The sequence below is a fragment of the Myripristis murdjan genome, chromosome 4 (genome assembly GCF_902150065.1).
Source record: "Myripristis murdjan chromosome 4, fMyrMur1.1, whole genome shotgun sequence".
NCBI classification, from domain to species: Eukaryota; Metazoa; Chordata; class Actinopteri; order Holocentriformes; family Holocentridae; genus Myripristis; species Myripristis murdjan.
This window is the reverse complement of record NC_043983.1, coordinates 17,667,140-17,685,550: the sequence shown is the minus strand read 5'-3', so window position 1 is coordinate 17,685,550 and position 18,411 is coordinate 17,667,140. Positions and strand designations below refer to the sequence as shown.

The following is an 18,411-nucleotide window of genomic DNA, read 5'->3' as shown; positions in this document are numbered from 1 at the left end:
CAGAAACAATAATAGACTACACAAAATATGGGCTACCTTGGGCTAAGTATATATTTTTAGAAAAATTAAACACAAGTAATAAAATAAATAAAGTTGATGTCAGAAAAAAGAAAAACCTTTGCATACACAAGAAAAGCATTAAAATATTAAATATAGCTACTAAAATATATCTCTAAAATACCTATAGACCATTCACCTTTGCATAGACTATGAATAAAAATCAAATGGAATAGAATATGTCTGTAAAATAGATGCATACTTATAATGTATAATTTTAAGTATAGTGTATAATATATATATATATATATATATATATATATATATATATATATATATATATATATATATATATATATATATATATAGTAGAGATTGCTGCTAAACATTTAGTCGGAAAACTCTGATCAATGTGCTTGTGGTTGCTAAGGAAGATGTCCACAGCAACAGTGACTCCAGCAGGGTGGAAACCATCGCATGACTGACAGCCAAGCGAACCAATTAACGAGCTTCAAAAAGTGTCTGTGACCAATGAAAACGCAGAAAGACGCACCGTAGTTAGATAGAGAGCGCGGGGGACGCTTTCAGCACACAGAGCATCAGCTAGACAGCAGCTTAGAAGACTAATGGTAAGTCATGAATACCTAATATCGTTATTTGACTAATGACACTAGTTAAAAAGGCTCTTCACTTTCAGTTGCATTCACTCGAGCCATACTTTTGTGTTTGTGGTCACCTGCTGAAGCTACAAATTAGCGTTACCATTAGCTGCGTTGTTGCTACTGTGTGTGTTGTGTGTTGTCTCAGCATCACACACCGTCTGAGCCAAGATCGTGTCCTGTCTGACAGCAGTGCATGATCGATCTGTGTAAAAAGAAAATGTCGACACGCTATTATTATTAGCAGCTGTAGTATAAATTACGCTAGTTTCCTAGTAAACACATATCAATTATCCCAACTAACGTTACCGCCACCAAGCCCTCAGCTCTGAGGCCAAATCCTCATTTATAATTCAGCTGGAGCATGGCGATGCAATGCAAGTTTCTTGATCTGTGTTTAAGACCCAGCATGAGGAGCCAGTCATTCCAGTAACATGGACAAGTACGAAAAGGTGAAGAAAATCGGCGAAGGGTCATTTGGAAAGGCTGTCCTTGTCAAATCCAAGGAAGATGGACACCAATACGTTATCAAAGAGATTGGCATATCAAGGGTAAGTAAGACATTTATACTGACCTAATGAGGTTATGTATGTTTTACTCATGATATGATCTCCCTTTTAATGGGCACTCTTGGAAGATTAGCCCAAAGAGAGCCAAATAAATCCAATCAAATGCATTTTTACCTCCATGTTTTGTCCCATTATTATGTCCCCTTATTGTGACAGATGTCAAATAAAGAGAGGCAGGAGTCCCGAAAAGAAGTTGCTGTTCTTGCCAATATGAGCCACCCCAACATCGTGCAGTACAAGGAGTCTTTTGAAGGTGACCACACCCCTTTATCTCAGTCATCAATTTCTTAAGGGCCAAAGAGATTATCTACTGCAGTGTTATCCTGCATTGGCACAATATGCAAATGTTTTACACATCTGTACATTATGCCTTTTAGAGGGTGGGTGTTTGTATATTGTGATGGACTACTGTGAGGGTGGAGACCTCTTCAAGAAGATCAACTCTCAGAAGGGGATACTTTTCCCAGAAGAGCAAGTAAGCCACTATTCCTTACAGTTATAATGGCATCAAGACAATTGCAAATTATGCAAACAGCCTGTTGAACTTGAGAGTGAAGTTTTTTTTTAAGGATTTAAGGATGTTGATGCCTTACTTGTAGTTTTTCCCATCCTGTCTCCCTTCTACAAAATATATTTGGATTATTCTTATGTTTCTGTTTCTTCCTAGCTTGTTTCGCCACCAGGTTTCTTACATTGGCACCTACAGTATTTGTAGCGTGGCTTTACTGCACTATGTATGTATGTTTTGTGTTTCCTAGATCTTGGATTGGTTTGTGCAGATTTGCCTGGCACTGAAGCATGTGCACGATCGAAAGATTCTTCACAGAGACATCAAATCACAGGTGTAGTTCTGTGCATTGCAAATTGCCTGCTGCAGTGACAAGCTAAAATGCCATGCACTTTATATAGCTACACGTACCATGCAGTGACTTCTAAATTTACACTCTCATTTCAAATTGTCTGCATAGAACATATTCCTGACAAAAGATGGCACCATACAGCTTGGGGACTTTGGAATTGCAAGGGTGCTTAACAGGTATGTGAATCAAAATATATACACAGATAATTTGAAAATCAACACTCAGTAGTAATAAGGTATAACATCGATTACTTCATTCTCTCATTTTTCAGCACTGTAGAGCTGGCAAGAACATGCATAGGAACACCATATTACCTGTCACCTGAGATTTGTGAAAACAAACCCTACAACAACAAAAGGTACTACCTCGATGATGTGGGGTGGCTGTGGGCGGGAGTAACTACATTTCTGGTGTTTGCACCATGTGCACTATAGATTAACAATTAATAGTAAACCGAGTGTCAATTTCTCTGCCCCACTCACTCTGAGCTATGCAGGATTGGATGGTAGTTGTATTATTGTAGCTACTGAGACGATGTAAAGGTATCCTATCTCCTCATCATTGAGTGAACAAGCTGGTGTTATCTGTAGCAGGAAGCTAGTATTGATTCCTGTCTTCAGCTACTTTAAATATGTATGCAATTTAATCCGCCTTAGTTAGATTATTGTCAAATGAACTGCACTGAGAAGCCTCACAATGCTGAGTCAGCAGTTTTCTCAGCAGCATGGTCTATTTATCTATATTTAATGAACAAGAAACGAAAAGGCCTCACCATGACTGAATACATTACTGTGTGAATGTAAATGTACCCCAGAACTTATCCCGGCCTGTCTGTTTGTATGCTGTCTCCCCCCACTTTCCCTGCCTTCCCTTATTCTGCAGTGATATTTGGGCCCTGGGGTGTGTCCTATATGAAATGTGCACTCTTAAGCATGCAGTAAGTATCCAGTGTGTGAGTGGTTTCCTAATGAATGTAGTTTCCACTGTATCTTAAGCAGCATTACAGTGCACCTTGAAGTGTTATCTGACAGATTGTCTTTGATGTCTCCCATATGTAACACATGGCAAATTAAGTTTCAGTGACCTGATTGTGTCTTCTCTGAGAATGTGATACCCATATCCTCTCCAATTTGCTGCTACTTCATCTTACTAGGCATTGCACTACCCCGTCATTCCTTTTGGCCATGTCTGATTGCTTTCAGTGTTTTGTTTTTTTCTTTTCTATGGGTTTAGAGCAGTAAATTACATGCGTTTCCTCTTAGTTTGAGGCCGGCAACATGAAGAACCTGGTTCTGAAGATCATCCGTGGGTCATACCCTCCTGTGTCAGTTCACTACTCCCAGGACCTGCGCTTTCTCTTGGGACAGCTATTCAGACGCAACCCCAGAGAGAGGCCCTCAGTCAACAGTATACTGGACAAACCTTTCCTCTCCCGTAGGATAGAACGGTTCCTCACACCACAGGTACAATATTGAGATAGTTGTCCTTTTATACTGTGTAAATTTACATAACTCATATTGTGTTGAGCACAAATAAAACACCCTTTTCCTCTGCATTCCAGATCATCGCTCAGGAATTCAGCCATACTTTTCTTTACAAGCAGCCTAAAGTGGGTGTGGCACAGGGACCACCAGGTAAGCAAACTCAGCCACATTTGCTGATGAAATTGAGCACCATTTAAAAATGTAATATAACCTGTATATGTTATGAGCAAGAATGTAACTTTTTTATATATATATTAAGGCCCAAATGCACTGGAAGAAATAATTGATTCATTTGCTCCATTTGATGCTTCAGTGGTGCAATGCAGGCCTGAGGTGTGAAGCATCAGCGCTATTGGTACCTGCATTTCACCCGAGCAATGGGTAGCATTATCATATATTTTCTTCAAAGTGGTAATATATGATTCATGACATGTTATACACCTAGTGTCTGATATTTGGAGACCAGGAAGATATCCATACAGTCGAATGCACTTTGGACATTTGCAACCATTTGGTTAAACATGCATGTTTGATGTTTCCAGTGCATTTCTGCCATCATTAATATTAAAAAAGTGCAGTAAAACATACTGATACAGACAATGTTTTTATCTGTGTAACTTCTGGGACTAGCCAAGCGCCCTGCCCCTGCCTCCATACCTCTTAGCCCAGCACAGAAGATTACCAAACCAGCCAGCAAATACGGAGTGCCTTTAACTGTCAGGAAGGTCTCAGATGGAGCCAAGAAGCCTGCAGAGAGGAAACCAGCTCCTAAACATAAACCGGTTAGTAGTAGGCTTTTGATGGAGATAAGCCACCAGGGTTTTATGTGTGTTTGTGTGTGTGTGTATGTGTATGTATGTGTACGTATGTTTACACCAGTCTGTGTTTGCAACCTCTGAACCCCAGTGTCATATGTTGCTCAGGCCCCTCTCCCAGCAGCCCCCCAGAGAAGAGTGAGTCAAGTGGAGGAAGAGAGGAAAAAACATGAGGTACAGCTGAGAGCCCCACATAACTTCTGTTAGCTATTGGATTCCCCTCCCCTCTCTCTCCTCATTTACTCACATACTTCCTGCAAGTGTCCTTAGTTATTCTTCCTCTAACTACGACCGCTGTCATCCCGTTTTCGCCTCCTGGCCCATTTGGAGTGCTCTGCCTGATTTAGCTTTCTCTTTCATCCAACCCAGAGACTAATTTATTTCCCTCCTTGCCTCCCTGCTCAGCGACTGAGCAGTCCTGTCTCCTCCTTCAAAGCAGGTTCCTTTGGGAACAAACTATTTGAATCAGATGTTTTTGCCTTGTGTTGCAGGATGGCATGAGAAAGAAGAGGATGGAGCTTATAGAGAAAGAAAGGAAACAAAGGGAGCAGGTGAGCGCATTGATCTTAAAGTCCCTTTGGAAAGCTGTGTGAGCTATCACACCTTCAGTTATCAACTGATGTGTCTCTTCTTCAGATGTTCCTGTTGAAAGCAGGGCAGATGAAGAGATATGAAAAGGAAAAGGTGGGTAGCAAATAGATGCAGTGTGAGTATAGTTGTTGGCATAGCTTTTTTCATAATGTGTCATTACTGCAGCTATTAGGTAAAGCATTTGAAAGTCTCTTATATGTCACAGTCTAACAGGCAAGTTTTATAAACCTGTTATCTCTGATTTCTAGATCAATCGTATAAACCAAGCCAGAGAGCAGGGCTGGAAGCATGTGTTGAGCTCTAGCGGAGGCAGCAGCCCTGAGAGGAAGGTACTGGAGCCTTATCTATACAATAATATGGTACTTAGTTCTTCCAGTATGTTAACTTACTGTAGTCACACATTTGATTGATTTCTTCAATATAATATGCCAGTTCTGTTCCATTAAAGTAATAGTGGCTTTTGGTAGAGTGTTGGGTTATGTAGTTACCTGGGTGCTATATGAGACCAAATGGTCATGAAACATTTTCATTAGTTGCTCCATGCTCCTCTGGCCTGCTAATCCAGAATACTGTATTTGTATCTCTCCATTCACAGCCATAGTGCAGCAAACCAGCTTCCAAAAAACACACAAAGCACATAAACAAACACAAACCAAGCAGATTATTACTGGAATGCAATTCAACACAGCAAACTTTTGTCTTCTAAACCCAGTGTTTTGGAGGTGGTGGCAAGAGGGCAGCAGGTGGTGGTCCTTGCCCTGCCCCAAGCCCTGCTCAGGGTCCCGCTCCAGCACCCCTCCCCTGCAGGAACATGTATGAACACTACCATGCTGCTCTTGACCAGATGGCTAAGCCGCAACCTAAAGAGGCCAGAAAGGAGGGCTCCTCAGCAGGAGTGGTCAGCCCTATTCGGTAGGTCCACATGTCTACTTTAAGTTATTTAGGTCTGTTAAATGGGTTGGTTTGATGGTGTTGTCTTTGTGTGTAAGGGGTGTACCTGCTGCTGCTGGCCCAGTGCTACCCAGTGGTCCAACCCCTGATGCAGTTAGGAGAGAGCTACAGAGGCTGCACTATGTTTCTAAACAAGCCCAAATTAGCAGGTCAGTGAATTTGCCATCCCTGTAATCGGTATTCTGTACATAATACACAACAGGCATGAAAGAAAAATGGTCAGAGTATTCATCATCGCCATACTTTGTTTTCAGGCACCGTGGTCAGATGGCTGCTGAACGGGCCTATCAGGTCGAAGAGTTTTTGCAGCGTAAGAGAGAAGCCATGCTTAACAAAGTCCGTGCTGAGGGACAGCTGGTACGTAGTGTCACTGATGCACTTGGGTTTGTTTCAGGTTAGCGTACCTTGTGTTAAGGTCCAGTCACATAGCTTTGACTACTTAGCCCTGTTATTACAATACTGACCCTTTCTGATCATAAGGATTATGACCCCTTGCAGATTGGGGATGGCTTTTTTTGGGAAGAGATACCTGGTGCCACTGTATCTCTTGCACATATTATGAATCGTAAGACATTTTGATGTAAGCATCTCCTGGCTCCAACTCATGACCGTTGTGCCAGTTCGATGCAAGGGCTGCATCCATCTAAAGTGTGGTTGAATTGAACGGTAAACAGGGTGCCCGGCAAAACTTGGCAGCAATCTATGGAGGCCGGGCAGCTTCGGTTCGATGCCGGAGACCCAAAGTCAACATAGAAGAGGAGGTAGGAGCCCAGACCTGAATGCCCAGCCTCACACTCCACATGACCCTCACCGCTACCATGGCTGGTTTGGCTTGTCCTTCTTCATTTGTGTCTGCACAGCACTCCCCTCAGACACACCCATAATGTGACCCAGGTCACACCCATGCCCCTGCTGTATTTGGTGTGTTTTTTTTTTTTTTCTTTCTTTTTTTTTTTCTTTTTTTTTTCTTATGTCTGTGTGTGTCAAAAGACAAGTGTGTGTGAGAGCTATTTGGTCCCCCAATAATGGCTGTTCTTCATGACAATCATTATCATTGTTTATGTTTAAATGTTATGGATTTTTATTGCGTTTTTTTTTACCCATTCCAAATAACCACACCACTGCTGTTTTGTGCTGTTTAACTAAAGCTTTTCGTTTTGAAGGGAAAGAACATATTTTTTAATTGCACTGTTAACTGCAAAACTGTTTTGTTCTGGCTCAGTGGCTGTCACCTTAAGACTTTTTTTTAATTCACATGTGTTGTTGATGTGTTGATGTTACCATCAGCTTGTGCCCTGAGTAAAGTTTTGTCTTTGTAACTGCTACGTATGCTAATTACTGTATGATTGTTTGCTCAAATATCTTTGCTGTTTCTGATTCTTTGTGTGCAGGCATGTTTAGCCTGTGTAACATGTTGCGTTTGTTCTCAGGAGTACTTGGCACGGCTGAGGCAGATTCGCTTGCAGAACTTTAATGAGCGTCAGCAGATCAAAGCTCGACTCAGAGGAGAGAAGGTACTATCCTCCACAATCCTCCAGTATCCTTTATTCAAGTATTTTCAGATTTGTTTTAATGTTTTATCTTCTTCGTTGTTGTCCGGGCCTATTTCAGTATGACAGCGATGGTTCTGACAGCCAAGAGTCCAGTGAGGAGGCAGAGCTAAGAAGAAAGAAGATAGAGACTTTGAAAGTGAGTCTGACTCTTCCTTTGGGAAATCAAGTATCACATTTATAGCGTTTTATTTGGCTACAGCCTCATTTTTCTTTCTTTTTATACTTACCAGGCCCAAGCAAATGCCCGTGCTGCAGTGCTGAAAGAGCAGCTGGAGAAGAAGAGGAGAGAAGCTTACGAAAGAGAGAAGAGAGCCTGGGAAGACCATGTAAGTTCTTCTGTCCTTTCCTCCTTTGCTCCACCCTACCACGACTTAGAGTGCTGCACCGTAGGGGTAATCCTAACATCGTTACTGTTTGTTGTGGAAGCTTGCAGCTCGGGGGGTGAAGGTTGCCGTGCCAGCAGGAAACGTAGCAGCAGCAGCAGTACCAGTAGCAGTAGCCGTAGCTCCTACCTCTGAACCTCCTCCACAGCCCAGCCCCTTGCAGCCAGAGCCAGCCGCTAAAGCTCTGTTCCCTCCTGCATCCAAACCCTCCACCCCAGCCATATCCATGACTGCTGCCCTGAGGGATGTTGGCGCAGTCAGTATCCATTTACATAGCCTTTTATATCCTGTGTTATAATAGAGTATGTGCTGCTTTTTCATAATGACTTTGCATTGTCTGTTTTGCAGAATTCTTCCATAAAAGAAGACTTGTCTAAACCCGAGACTGCTACCGTGATGCAGGTGAGTTTAGCAGTAATCAGTAATCATTTATTGCAGCATTAGTGACCTAAATTTCCTGTAATTCCAGTAAAGGAAAGCTGAGGACTGAGTATACAGCATTCTTTTTTTGGAGTAAAGCTATTTTCTGTTTTGCCATAACAGAGTGAGAAAAGGCAGATTCTGCGGAGACTTAATCAGAATCTAAAAGCTCAGGGCCCAGCGGAGGAGTCGGCTCCACCCCCTGAGGACTCAGGTCTCCCTCCCAAGCAGAACCAGCCTGCCACCGAGGAAGGGCCGGCTTCACTAGGAGACAGGAAGAAGTGGGAAGCTGCAGAACCACCTGTCCTGTCTGTGGCTCAGAAAACCTTAGAGGAGAGCTGTAGAACTACAGTCGGTGAGTTGAGCCTTCTCTGAACAAAGATTTCCATCCCACGTATTAACAAAAGATAGATGCACAAGGATAAATTTACTGTTAGTCTGTACACAGTGGAAATTTACATCAGGCCTGATCGTAAAAAAAATCATATTGGAGTTACTTTGACAGATATTAATTCAAGATTTTCGTGAGAATGATTATTTCTCTATCATAATTTTCATTTTTGCTAAAAAAAAATATTTATTTTTGAAGATAACGATGTGATTTTTGTTTGGGTCTGTACCAGACAAACATGTTTTCTTAGACTGGAGAATATGATTGGTAGGCCAGGGCATCACTGTAGCACCACAATTTTTCATTTATAACAGTAATTTGTCACATGTTCTACCTTTATCAAAGAATTGCAGCTCCTGCAGTTTGGACATTGCACTTGGCCATATTGCCTTTTTGATAAAATTGTAAAATAATTGTTCTAACTTAGTTTATGAGGTGGTACTATTGACACAATTGTATAGTCTTTTGTAGTGTTTGCTATTTTACTGTTTAAAAATCCAGTTTCCAAATTGCACAGCTAGCCAGTATACAAGTGATCTTACATTCTACTGCTGTGAAAACTGAGATCACTTTTGATGCTTCTACTGACCACTTAGTAATTCACTCTTTAAATCGTCTTAGGTGAAGTAGGGTTTTGCAGGCACTTATGCAGTTTTTACCCTCAACATCTCTCCAGATACCTTGATATCACCAATGTCTGGTGGAGACAGGAAGAAGTGGGAGGCAGGAGCTCCACTTGTCCTCTCTGTGGCCCAACAGACACTAGAGGAGAGCTGCATCAAGACCACCGGTGAGTTATACCAACCAAAGCTGTCCCCAAGTGAGAACTTACTAGAATGAATTGAAAGTATTAATATCTTCAGTGGACTTTGTAAAAATGTAAGTCTGACTGTGTTTTTGTGTGTACTATCTCAGAGCAGACAGTGGGTGAAGTGATTCAGATGGGTTTGCTGCAGGGAGAGGCTCCTAGGAAAGTGTGGGGGAAGAATCCAGACTCTCAGGTCCTGAGAGTCCTGCAGGAGGCAGAGCTTCAGCCTCTTACCCAGCTGCTAGAGAACGTCAGCATATGTGAGGGGGAGTTCTCTAGCCCTGGTTAGTCATCTCTCAAAGTTCACGTAACATTTAAAATTTGTCTCATAATCAGGTGTAAATTTTGTTTTGTACAGTCAGAAGCACTTGGAGGTAGTGTGAGAGTTAAAGGATGATTTTGGTTATTTGCAACGTGCTCATTTTCCTAGTGTTTAGCATCTTGATGATTTATTGTGTTATTGTGAATTTAATCAGGTACTTCACTGTGGAATTTTACTTACCCCCTCCGGTGCATGGCGTGTTGATACAGTACACACCCACAGAACCAATGCAAAGTCCCAGCGGTCTAAGATAAAAAGTAATTAAAGCATTCTAATGATTTTTTTGACTCCAGACTTGTAGTTCCTGACCTGTACTGCCTCAGGATAGGTGATGAAAACATTCTCCTCTCAGGCATGACAACAGCCGCAAAAAAGAGGGAAACATGCGACTGTAGAGGAGAGAGCAGATTTCAGACTCCAGCTCAGTGTCTCAGTCAGAGGTTCACATAACACTAAGATATAGATACATAATATTGAATGTCAACACAAGAAGTTTTATATGATCGCCCTTTGAAAAACAAACAGAGATTTGAGAGAACACAAAGGCTTTGTCTAAGAGGCAGACCATAAATTTACCTTCACCACTAGAGGGAGCTTTGAACCACAGAATAAAGAAATGTGCACTCAAGCCAGATAATTGAAATACTGACCAAAACTTGTCTTTCACCATCATACAGTCATAAATTCTGTATTTTTTGGTCTTCTTTTTCTTAAAGGTTATTACGGTTTGACAAAACTGCTACTGAGAGACTATTCAAAATTGCAGACTTTTATGCAAAATCAGGTGCCTCCTAGGTTTGAATGTAATAAAATAGGTGTGTAATAAAATGTGTGTAATAAAATAGGTGTTGCTGAAATACAGCTAGAGTACTCAGTGATCAAATCAAGAGTAAGTAAGATTAAAGGTTATCATTATCATAACACTCCAGTTATCATTATATGGCCTGAGAGAAAGGAATTCTGTTAAACATTTTCATTCTCACTGCTTACAACACAGTGTGCTGTTTCTGCAAATTAACGCATTATTATGATTTACCAACTAATTTATTATTAATTATTTATTTTTCTCCATAGTATCCCAAGACAATCCTGACCAGACAGCTGTGGCTGAAGTTGTGAGGACATCTAAAGAAGTGCTGCCTTCTCAGCAGAGTCCACCTGCTGCAGCTCAGAGCCCTGGTGCCCAGAGGGAGGGTCCAACAGCAGCACAGGTCTCAGGTCAGGAGGCGTCTGGTGCCGGAGCAGCAGAACAGCGAACACTGCTCCCCGACCTCACTGACACTCATGGTTAGTGTATCACTCAACTTGACTGAGCAAATACTTCAACTCGTCATTTACAAATATGCTTTCAGTACAACGCCATCACATGCTGCCTGAACACTTTCAGATCCTACAGACTTGGAGTCAATGGTTTTGGAAGAGCGCCCAAATCAGGCGTCACATACCCCAGCTGCAGTGCAACAGGCATGGGAGCAGCAGGCCCAGCTGCCAGCGTGAGTCAGGAATATTGGTCATCATGAACAAAATTGATGGTTCACTCCAAATGAAATCTTCAGTGTCATCAACTCATGCATAGTAAAGCTTTATATTAAAGTCCTTTTAATAAGTGTTAGTTAATAGGTCATTTGGCCCTTTTTTATAAGATGGTTATTAAGATTAAACAGTGTTAATAAGGTGCCACATGACACTGAGCCCAGTGCATCTCAAAGGCAGCCTTGGTATCAGAGGTGAAGGGTCATGAAAACGTCGGCATTTGACAACCTGATAATGAGAATGTGTTATCACACACCAGCTCATAACTTTCTACTATATTTGATTATCTGTCCATCTAAAAATTATTATTTTCAGCGACTCTCTCAGATACGCTACTATTGTTCATGTGAGCAGCCATTTCGAGTTTGACCTCTAGATTTTTTTTTGAAAAACAACAAACCCAACACCAGCCCGGACTCGTGTGGTCAGAGAGGGTCTTTTAATACTAGTAAATGAATAATAAAGTTGATTTAATCTTAATAATATCACAAAAAAGCTTTGTAAAGTTTAACAGTAACATAATAGGAAAGTTAGTTAAACTCAATTTAAACTTCAATTTATTTGTAATGCAGTTATACATTAAAGCCTTCTAATTTTCTTATAATTATCAGCATCCAGTTTCTAAGTTTATAAGCAGTTTATAAACTGTTAAAAAGTTTCTTGTAAGTCCTTATAAATGTCTTGTAATCTAACAACAAACGTGTTTATAATGCAGTCATTAACACACTTATATAGTCTTATTAACACTTTAGTTAATGTCAGTAAGCATCTCATAAAAGACTTATAAGAACCTTATTAAATATTAACTAACCTTTCTATAAAGCTTTACCCACAAGTTTACGATAAACAGAATGACCCCCTAAAAAAGGAACTCTTATTGTGAAAACTCTTCCCAAAAAACACAGATAATAAAAAAAATTAAATTAATTAAAGTGGGCCCCATCATGGGTGTATAATAAGTGTCGACTAGGTGGGCTGATTATCAAATTACATTAGCCAATTAGACCAAGTCAAAAAACAAATGTCGAAAAATGCAAAATGTAGCCAAATAACAAATTAAATTAGGTAATTACACAGGCTCAGGACAAAATGTGAACTGTAGATTATGTAAAGAGAACAAACCAACAGACAAAGCAAAGAGAACAGAACAAGCAGGAGGCATCAACAGAGGCAGATTACACAGATACAGCAGCACAGAGCTATCATTTTAAATTTCAAGCTGCTAATGAAGTTTTGTAGCCAAATATTGCATTACAGGTCCAACAGTCCTGTATAATCTTCATTATCTCCTATATTTTCTCCTCTGACAGTATTTTGTTGACATCCAGAGCAAAACACTTGCACAAGCTGTTTGATCATTTAGATCCTATCTCAAGAAAGTGGATAATGACTAAGATTTCATTTTGGTGAACCTATTTCTTTAAATATTATATGAAATGATAAGATTGGATCTGTTTGTGGTGCTGAAGTGTGCTTCACTTTTAGGCCACCAGAGGGCATCGCAAGATCAGCAGAGACCAAGGACACTGAGAAAAGTGCAGACAAACAGATGGAATCCTCTGGTGAGATGAGCGGTAAAGGCTCAAAACTTTTATTTTTGGGGCTCATTAGAGTCTTAAACAACTGAACACATCCTCTCCTCCTCCAGGTTTTGCACCCTGCGAGGAGCCCCTGTTTATGAAGTTGTGTTCCCCGGCCCACCGGCGCACCGCTGCTCTGGTGGCCCTCTCAGCTCAGTCCTCGATGGATGAATCCTCCTCGTCTCTGGCCTCCCGCTCACGCTCTGTCTCACCTCTGCGCTCAAAACACCACGACGCCCTCCTCATCGGTCTCTCTACTGGCATGTTTGACGCCAACAACCCCAAGGTGAATGCTGCTTGAGCATGAATGAAAAGCAAAGTTTGACTCTGAATGGAAATGACCTCCACCTAGTCGGTCCCTGTGGGACAATGAAGTGAAGACACCACATTTTAAATTGTAATGGTTATTAAGGAAATGATTAGCCAGTGCAGTACATGAGACCTGTAATAGTTCTGGATATTACTGTGATCGCTGAACAGCTGTTTCACAGGCTAAGGAGACGCACACTTGTCCTTGTGCCTGGTGTAATGTAGAGGCTTGTGGGGTATTTTTAGGTAGGTTTTCAGTCTTCTTTATTAATGAGGGGAACTGGAATGGAGCCAGGGCTATTAATCACATAGTCTGGACCTGCAGTGGGTCTGATAGGAAAGAAAGAGCATCCATCATCCTACATCTCTCATAACCTCCACCAGGGACTGTGAAATGTGCACAGCTTAGAGCAGGGTTATTTATCTGTACATGGAGAGCCTTACGGAGTGTGTGTGTTTGTGTTCCCTTTGTTGTGCGTGGTTTATCGGCTATGGCTGCGCCTGACTAGAGCGTTGCTAATGAAATTTTCCACATGTGTGATGTGTCACCATACCACAGGCCACTCCACTGGCTTCTCCATCACTCTCTCTAATGCACATTTACACAATCAGTCAAACTCTTCCATATAGACACTCACAACCACCCCAATTTCTCCCTGGTTGTCTTATCTTTGTCTGAATACAGCCACAGCTGTGACTGTGTAATTAGCAAGCTTTTTGTTGTAATTGATATCTACTTTGCCCATCAAAACATCTTGTCTGAGGCCCACAGATCCCTGCAGCTGCTGTATGTGACTGTGTTTGTGTTGTGCTGTCAGATGCTGCGGACATGTTCCCTTCCAGACCTCAGTCGTCTCTTCAGCTGTCAGCAGGACCCAGCAATATCTAGTGAGGCTGTCGTTGCCCCAGACAACAACCTGGAAATAGAGGACCTGGATGAGGCAGCTAAAGACGAGGATCAGTCAGAGACCGAGGAGTAAGACAAACACACTCAAACAAAATCTCAAAAGCAAAGTACATGTGCATTAGGCCATCAAGTGCTCAATTGAATGAATTTGGCAAATTCAGCTTCTTTGTAGGGTGGAGGACTGTACTTGAATGTCATGCTCAATGTGTATTTTGTTCAGTTTGACAGCAAATGTAAGGTTTCATGTCATCAGTTAATATTTCAAAGACACAGACGATCCTGTCATCAAAACACAAGAAGCAGTCTCAAGATGACTCATTATATTATCAGCGACCCATAGTGTGCCTTGCTTTCATGCTGTCTGTCATTTTGTAAACATGAGTCAGTGCTCTCAAATGCTGGATGTTTGATTCTTCAGTGAAAATCTAAATACAGCCAAAAAGCAGTGTGCTGTGTGCAATCATTATGTTGTGTTCCCAGTGCATATGAGGATGAAGACCTGCAGGAGCTCCGAGCCTCCATGGAGAGACTCCTGCAGGAGGAGGGAGACTTAACCAGGAGCCCTCCGGAGGATGAAACAGGGGACTTCAATGGAAATCCTCCAGGGGCTGAAGACCAAGAGCCTTTCAGCAGGATGGCTGCTGAGGTTGAGGAGGACGACCCCCACCACATGGCTGTGGATGATGATGAGGAGGAGGAGGACGAGGAGGAGGAGGATGATGATGAGGAAGATGAGGAATGCTACAATGGGAGCCCCGGTGATGAAGATGCCGGGGAGCCGCTTACCAACGGTGTGGAGGAGGAGCACCACAGCAGCAACAGCCAGCTCAATGAAGAGTGGCATTCAGGTTAGGAGTATGCTGCACATGTGTGAGATCATAGAAATTACAGAATTATTGTAATTCTAAAGTATTTTAACATAATACATAATATGGTGTATAATTAACAAAAATGATGTGCATCGTATGGGCAAAGAACCTAATAAGACAGACATGCTTAATTACAAATAAAGGACAGGATCAAGATTTTTAACTCATCTTTTTGCTCATTGAAGACATACAGAGAAATAGTCTTTATCTACCACCTATCGACCTTGACTGGTGTCAGCTAATGGCTGCATGAAATTAAGTATTTAATTGCAAGGCTTTGGCAAATACTCTAATCTGACGTCTGTTCATTTCTGAATAACAGTCTGCTATTTCACATAAAAGACCATTGGTTCACATCTAATCATCACTCTGCACTTAAGAAGTCTGCTACGTTTTGTTGATTTTAAATCAGATTAACTAATGACACCTTATGTCAAAAATATTCTACTCCTTGGTTTCTGCAGACAATAACACTGCGTTGATCCTAGAGATGCTGAGAAATTTTCCAAGATTGAATTAATTCAAAGAGGACAAAATGACAGACTTAGCAGATTTGTTTATTTGCTGAACAGCGTTTGCCATAGAAGCTTGTAATAGAGTCATTTGCAATAATTAGTTCACATCAAATCATTAATGTCTTTGGTAAGCAGCTGTGTAATCAGTAGGTTATTATTACAAAGTATGATCAAGACCCCTAATGTGAAGTATAATATCATGAGAAGTGTAATCCTGCTGCACCGTAGATGGCAGTGGAGAGGAGCAGGGCGGAGAGGTCGAACATCATGACAGCATCTTCAGTCGTCTGGAAGAGCTGCGCTTCAACCTGGAGCAGCAGATGGGCTTTGAGAAGTTCATTGAGGCCTACAATAAGATTAAGGTATGGAATGTTTCCCATTTTCTCCCTGTTTGAACTCTGAGGGTGTTCATGCCTTGCGCTTGAACGGCAAGATTTATTCAAAACATCGTCTTGTGTTTGTTTCTCATGCCGAAGGCTATACATGAGGATGAAGATGAGACTATTGACCTCGGCTCCAGTTTGGTCTTGAGCATTTTGGGAACTGAGCACCAGCACCTGTATCCCAACATCCTTCACCTGGTAATGGCAGATGGAGCATACCAAGAAGGTTAGAGTTAATTCTTATTAATTCTGTTTAGTTATTCATTGTGTCTCTGCTCAAGCAGGCAGCCCTTCGATTTAACCACCAGTTTGCTCAGGCGAAGTTTTTTTTTTTTCCCCCCCTTTCTCCTTTTATTCTTTTCCTCTGTTTCCCACAACACTCCTTAGTTTTTGGGTGACTTGTGTAAACCAAAGGAGTACACGTGTACTTTTAAAAAATTGTTCTGTTGAGCAACTCTGCGGTTTTCCCATAGTGGAAAGCTGTGTGTGTGCACACAGAAAGCTGTTTAATCTAATCTGCCAAATCCTATTCTCTCTCCTCACGCCCCTACGGCTTTACTCAGTCACGTAGGAACTAAGTAGATGTGAAACACACCCTTAAGACTGTCTGTCTGTGCTCTCTTGCTCTGTGCCAAGTCAGCTGTCAGATGAGAGCCACAGTGCATAAGAGGGTGGGAAAAGTTTATTTGTTTGAGTCTGACAGGTTTCCCTCAGGACAACAGCAGTCTTAAGATAATTTTTTTACTCGCTCACTGAAGTCTTTCATTTTACTATTCTTTATATTCTATTTTTACTTTTTCTCATCAGAATGAAAAGAATGATGTGAGCATTATATTTTTCTCTCCATGGCCCTCTTTGACATTTATAAACACATGCCCCAGTTCTGATCCCCATTTTTTCAGCATATATAATAAATGTTTGACGTTATTTGTGCCCTGATTACCAAAGAACAAACCCATGTGATTTAGTTTTGCTCAGTCTCAACTATAGTGAGTTCAACAAATAATCTGAATATTGCATAAAAATGCAAGGTTTGTTCTCAAAGTTTAGACCAACTTGTCTTTCTTCAGTGTGAATGGCCCCACGCCTAATTCTGATGCATGTTATTTTTGTCAACTTTTGCTTTGCGTGCTATTCATTATTTATGTTTTATGGTTGACTTGTACATAAGAGTGCAGGATCAATGTTTACTGCCTGCTAGAGGCATTTTGGATTCATTAGCTGCTCTGCCATCACTTCTGATTAGGAGGCACAATCTGATCAATGATCTCCAGGGCTTTTCTGTGTGATAGAGTCGCTTTGACTAGTGCCGATCTAATGAATAATCTGCTCTAACATGACTTTCTCTCTCTCTCTCCCCTTCTCTCTGTCTCAGATAATGACGAATAGTGTTTTGTGCAATGAAGCTGCTGGCAGCTATGACAATCTGCTAGCCATCTGATGTCTTCCCATGGCACACGTCATGCGGCAGGAGGATCTATGCATGAGGTGTCACAGCCACGCATCTAACAGTGTTTCAGGCACACTTGCATGATGAGTAACTAGTACACTTAAGGCTGTATTTCGTACTTTGACTATCAGCACCTGACACTATTTTCTAACCAGTGTTCATACAAAAGTGCATTATCAAATATGTGTTCTTATTAACCAAAGTTAACTTCAAGGTTTGGTCAAATATATATGAGTATGTGTGTCCATAAATTGTTGAAACACATTTATTGTCACATTTGCTGATGGCAGAAACCCTGTTCTGTGTTTCATGGTTCATTAAGAGTCTACAGTGGTATTTCATGTGGTTGGGTAGAGATCTGGTCCCCTCAGGTGCTCATTTTAATTCAGAGGGGGTGTCACACACACACACACGCACACACACACAGCTTCGAAACATAAACCAGGTCAGCCTCAAAACAAATTTATTACAATTTCACAAAACCAGGTGAACCTCCTTTTCTTACAACTTTTTCACCAAATAAATAATTAAATGTTCTGCATTTTTTTTTCCACATTTCCTACTGATTCCGTTAACCCAAGTTAGTTCAAAGGGAAGATGACATTTTGTGTGAGAATGGTGGATGTTGCCATGGCACTGTAGCAAGACTGCAGCACAAGAGTGCTGCTGGTGATTTTGCTTGTCAGGTCAGAATGTGATAGTCTGCACAGAGACATGTACAGATAATGGAAGAAATGCTATAGATGATAAGAAATAATGCATATTTGATAATTAAGAAAATATTGTGAATCTTTATATAAAATAAACCCTTTTTTAAGAATCCTAAGATATGTATTTTCTTTTTTCTGTCTGTATCACTGCAACATGGAGTAAAATATATGCTCAGCATGGACACATGAGACACATCAAACAACAACAAAAATATTTTACTGGGCTTTTCACAGATCGGAAATGTGCAGTGGCCTATGCAAAAGTTAATCTTAGACCCACTGTCAAAGCAAGATTTATTTGTATTTGTCCGCTGCTTCTATTGCCCAAACACATCAATATGATTTTAGGGTG

At 41.1% G+C, this 18,411-nt stretch overlaps 1 protein-coding gene across 4 annotated transcripts; it reads left to right on the top strand.

Moving 5' to 3' along the window:
• Window positions 1-569: 569 nt before the first annotated feature.
• Window positions 570-18,175, top strand: nek1 (NIMA-related kinase 1). 4 transcript variants are annotated; one of them, XM_030050023.1, is made up of 36 exons: window positions 570-626; window positions 1,059-1,207; window positions 1,382-1,478; window positions 1,603-1,700; window positions 1,984-2,067; window positions 2,194-2,261; window positions 2,357-2,443; window positions 2,968-3,022; window positions 3,348-3,548; window positions 3,647-3,719; window positions 4,200-4,351; window positions 4,493-4,558; window positions 4,876-4,935; window positions 5,021-5,068; window positions 5,224-5,304; window positions 5,688-5,887; window positions 5,965-6,075; window positions 6,181-6,283; window positions 6,601-6,687; window positions 7,357-7,440; window positions 7,538-7,615; window positions 7,710-7,805; window positions 7,906-8,118; window positions 8,211-8,264; window positions 8,406-8,637; window positions 9,350-9,463; window positions 9,589-9,765; window positions 10,878-11,090; window positions 11,191-11,296; window positions 12,822-12,898; window positions 12,985-13,202; window positions 14,044-14,201; window positions 14,613-14,980; window positions 15,745-15,878; window positions 15,993-16,125; window positions 17,275-18,175. In XM_030050023.1, the coding sequence occupies exons 2-36, from the start codon at window positions 1,091-1,093 to the stop codon at window positions 17,286-17,288; spliced, it is 4,257 nt and encodes a 1,418-aa protein (XP_029905883.1). In that variant the 5' UTR covers window positions 570-626; window positions 1,059-1,090; the 3' UTR covers window positions 17,289-18,175. The 4 variants fall into 4 exon arrangements, with proteins under 4 accessions (XP_029905883.1, XP_029905884.1, XP_029905886.1 ...); XM_030050024.1 differs by lacking the exon at window positions 6,601-6,687; XM_030050026.1 differs by lacking the exon at window positions 7,906-8,118.
• Window positions 18,176-18,411: the final 236 nt, after the last annotated feature.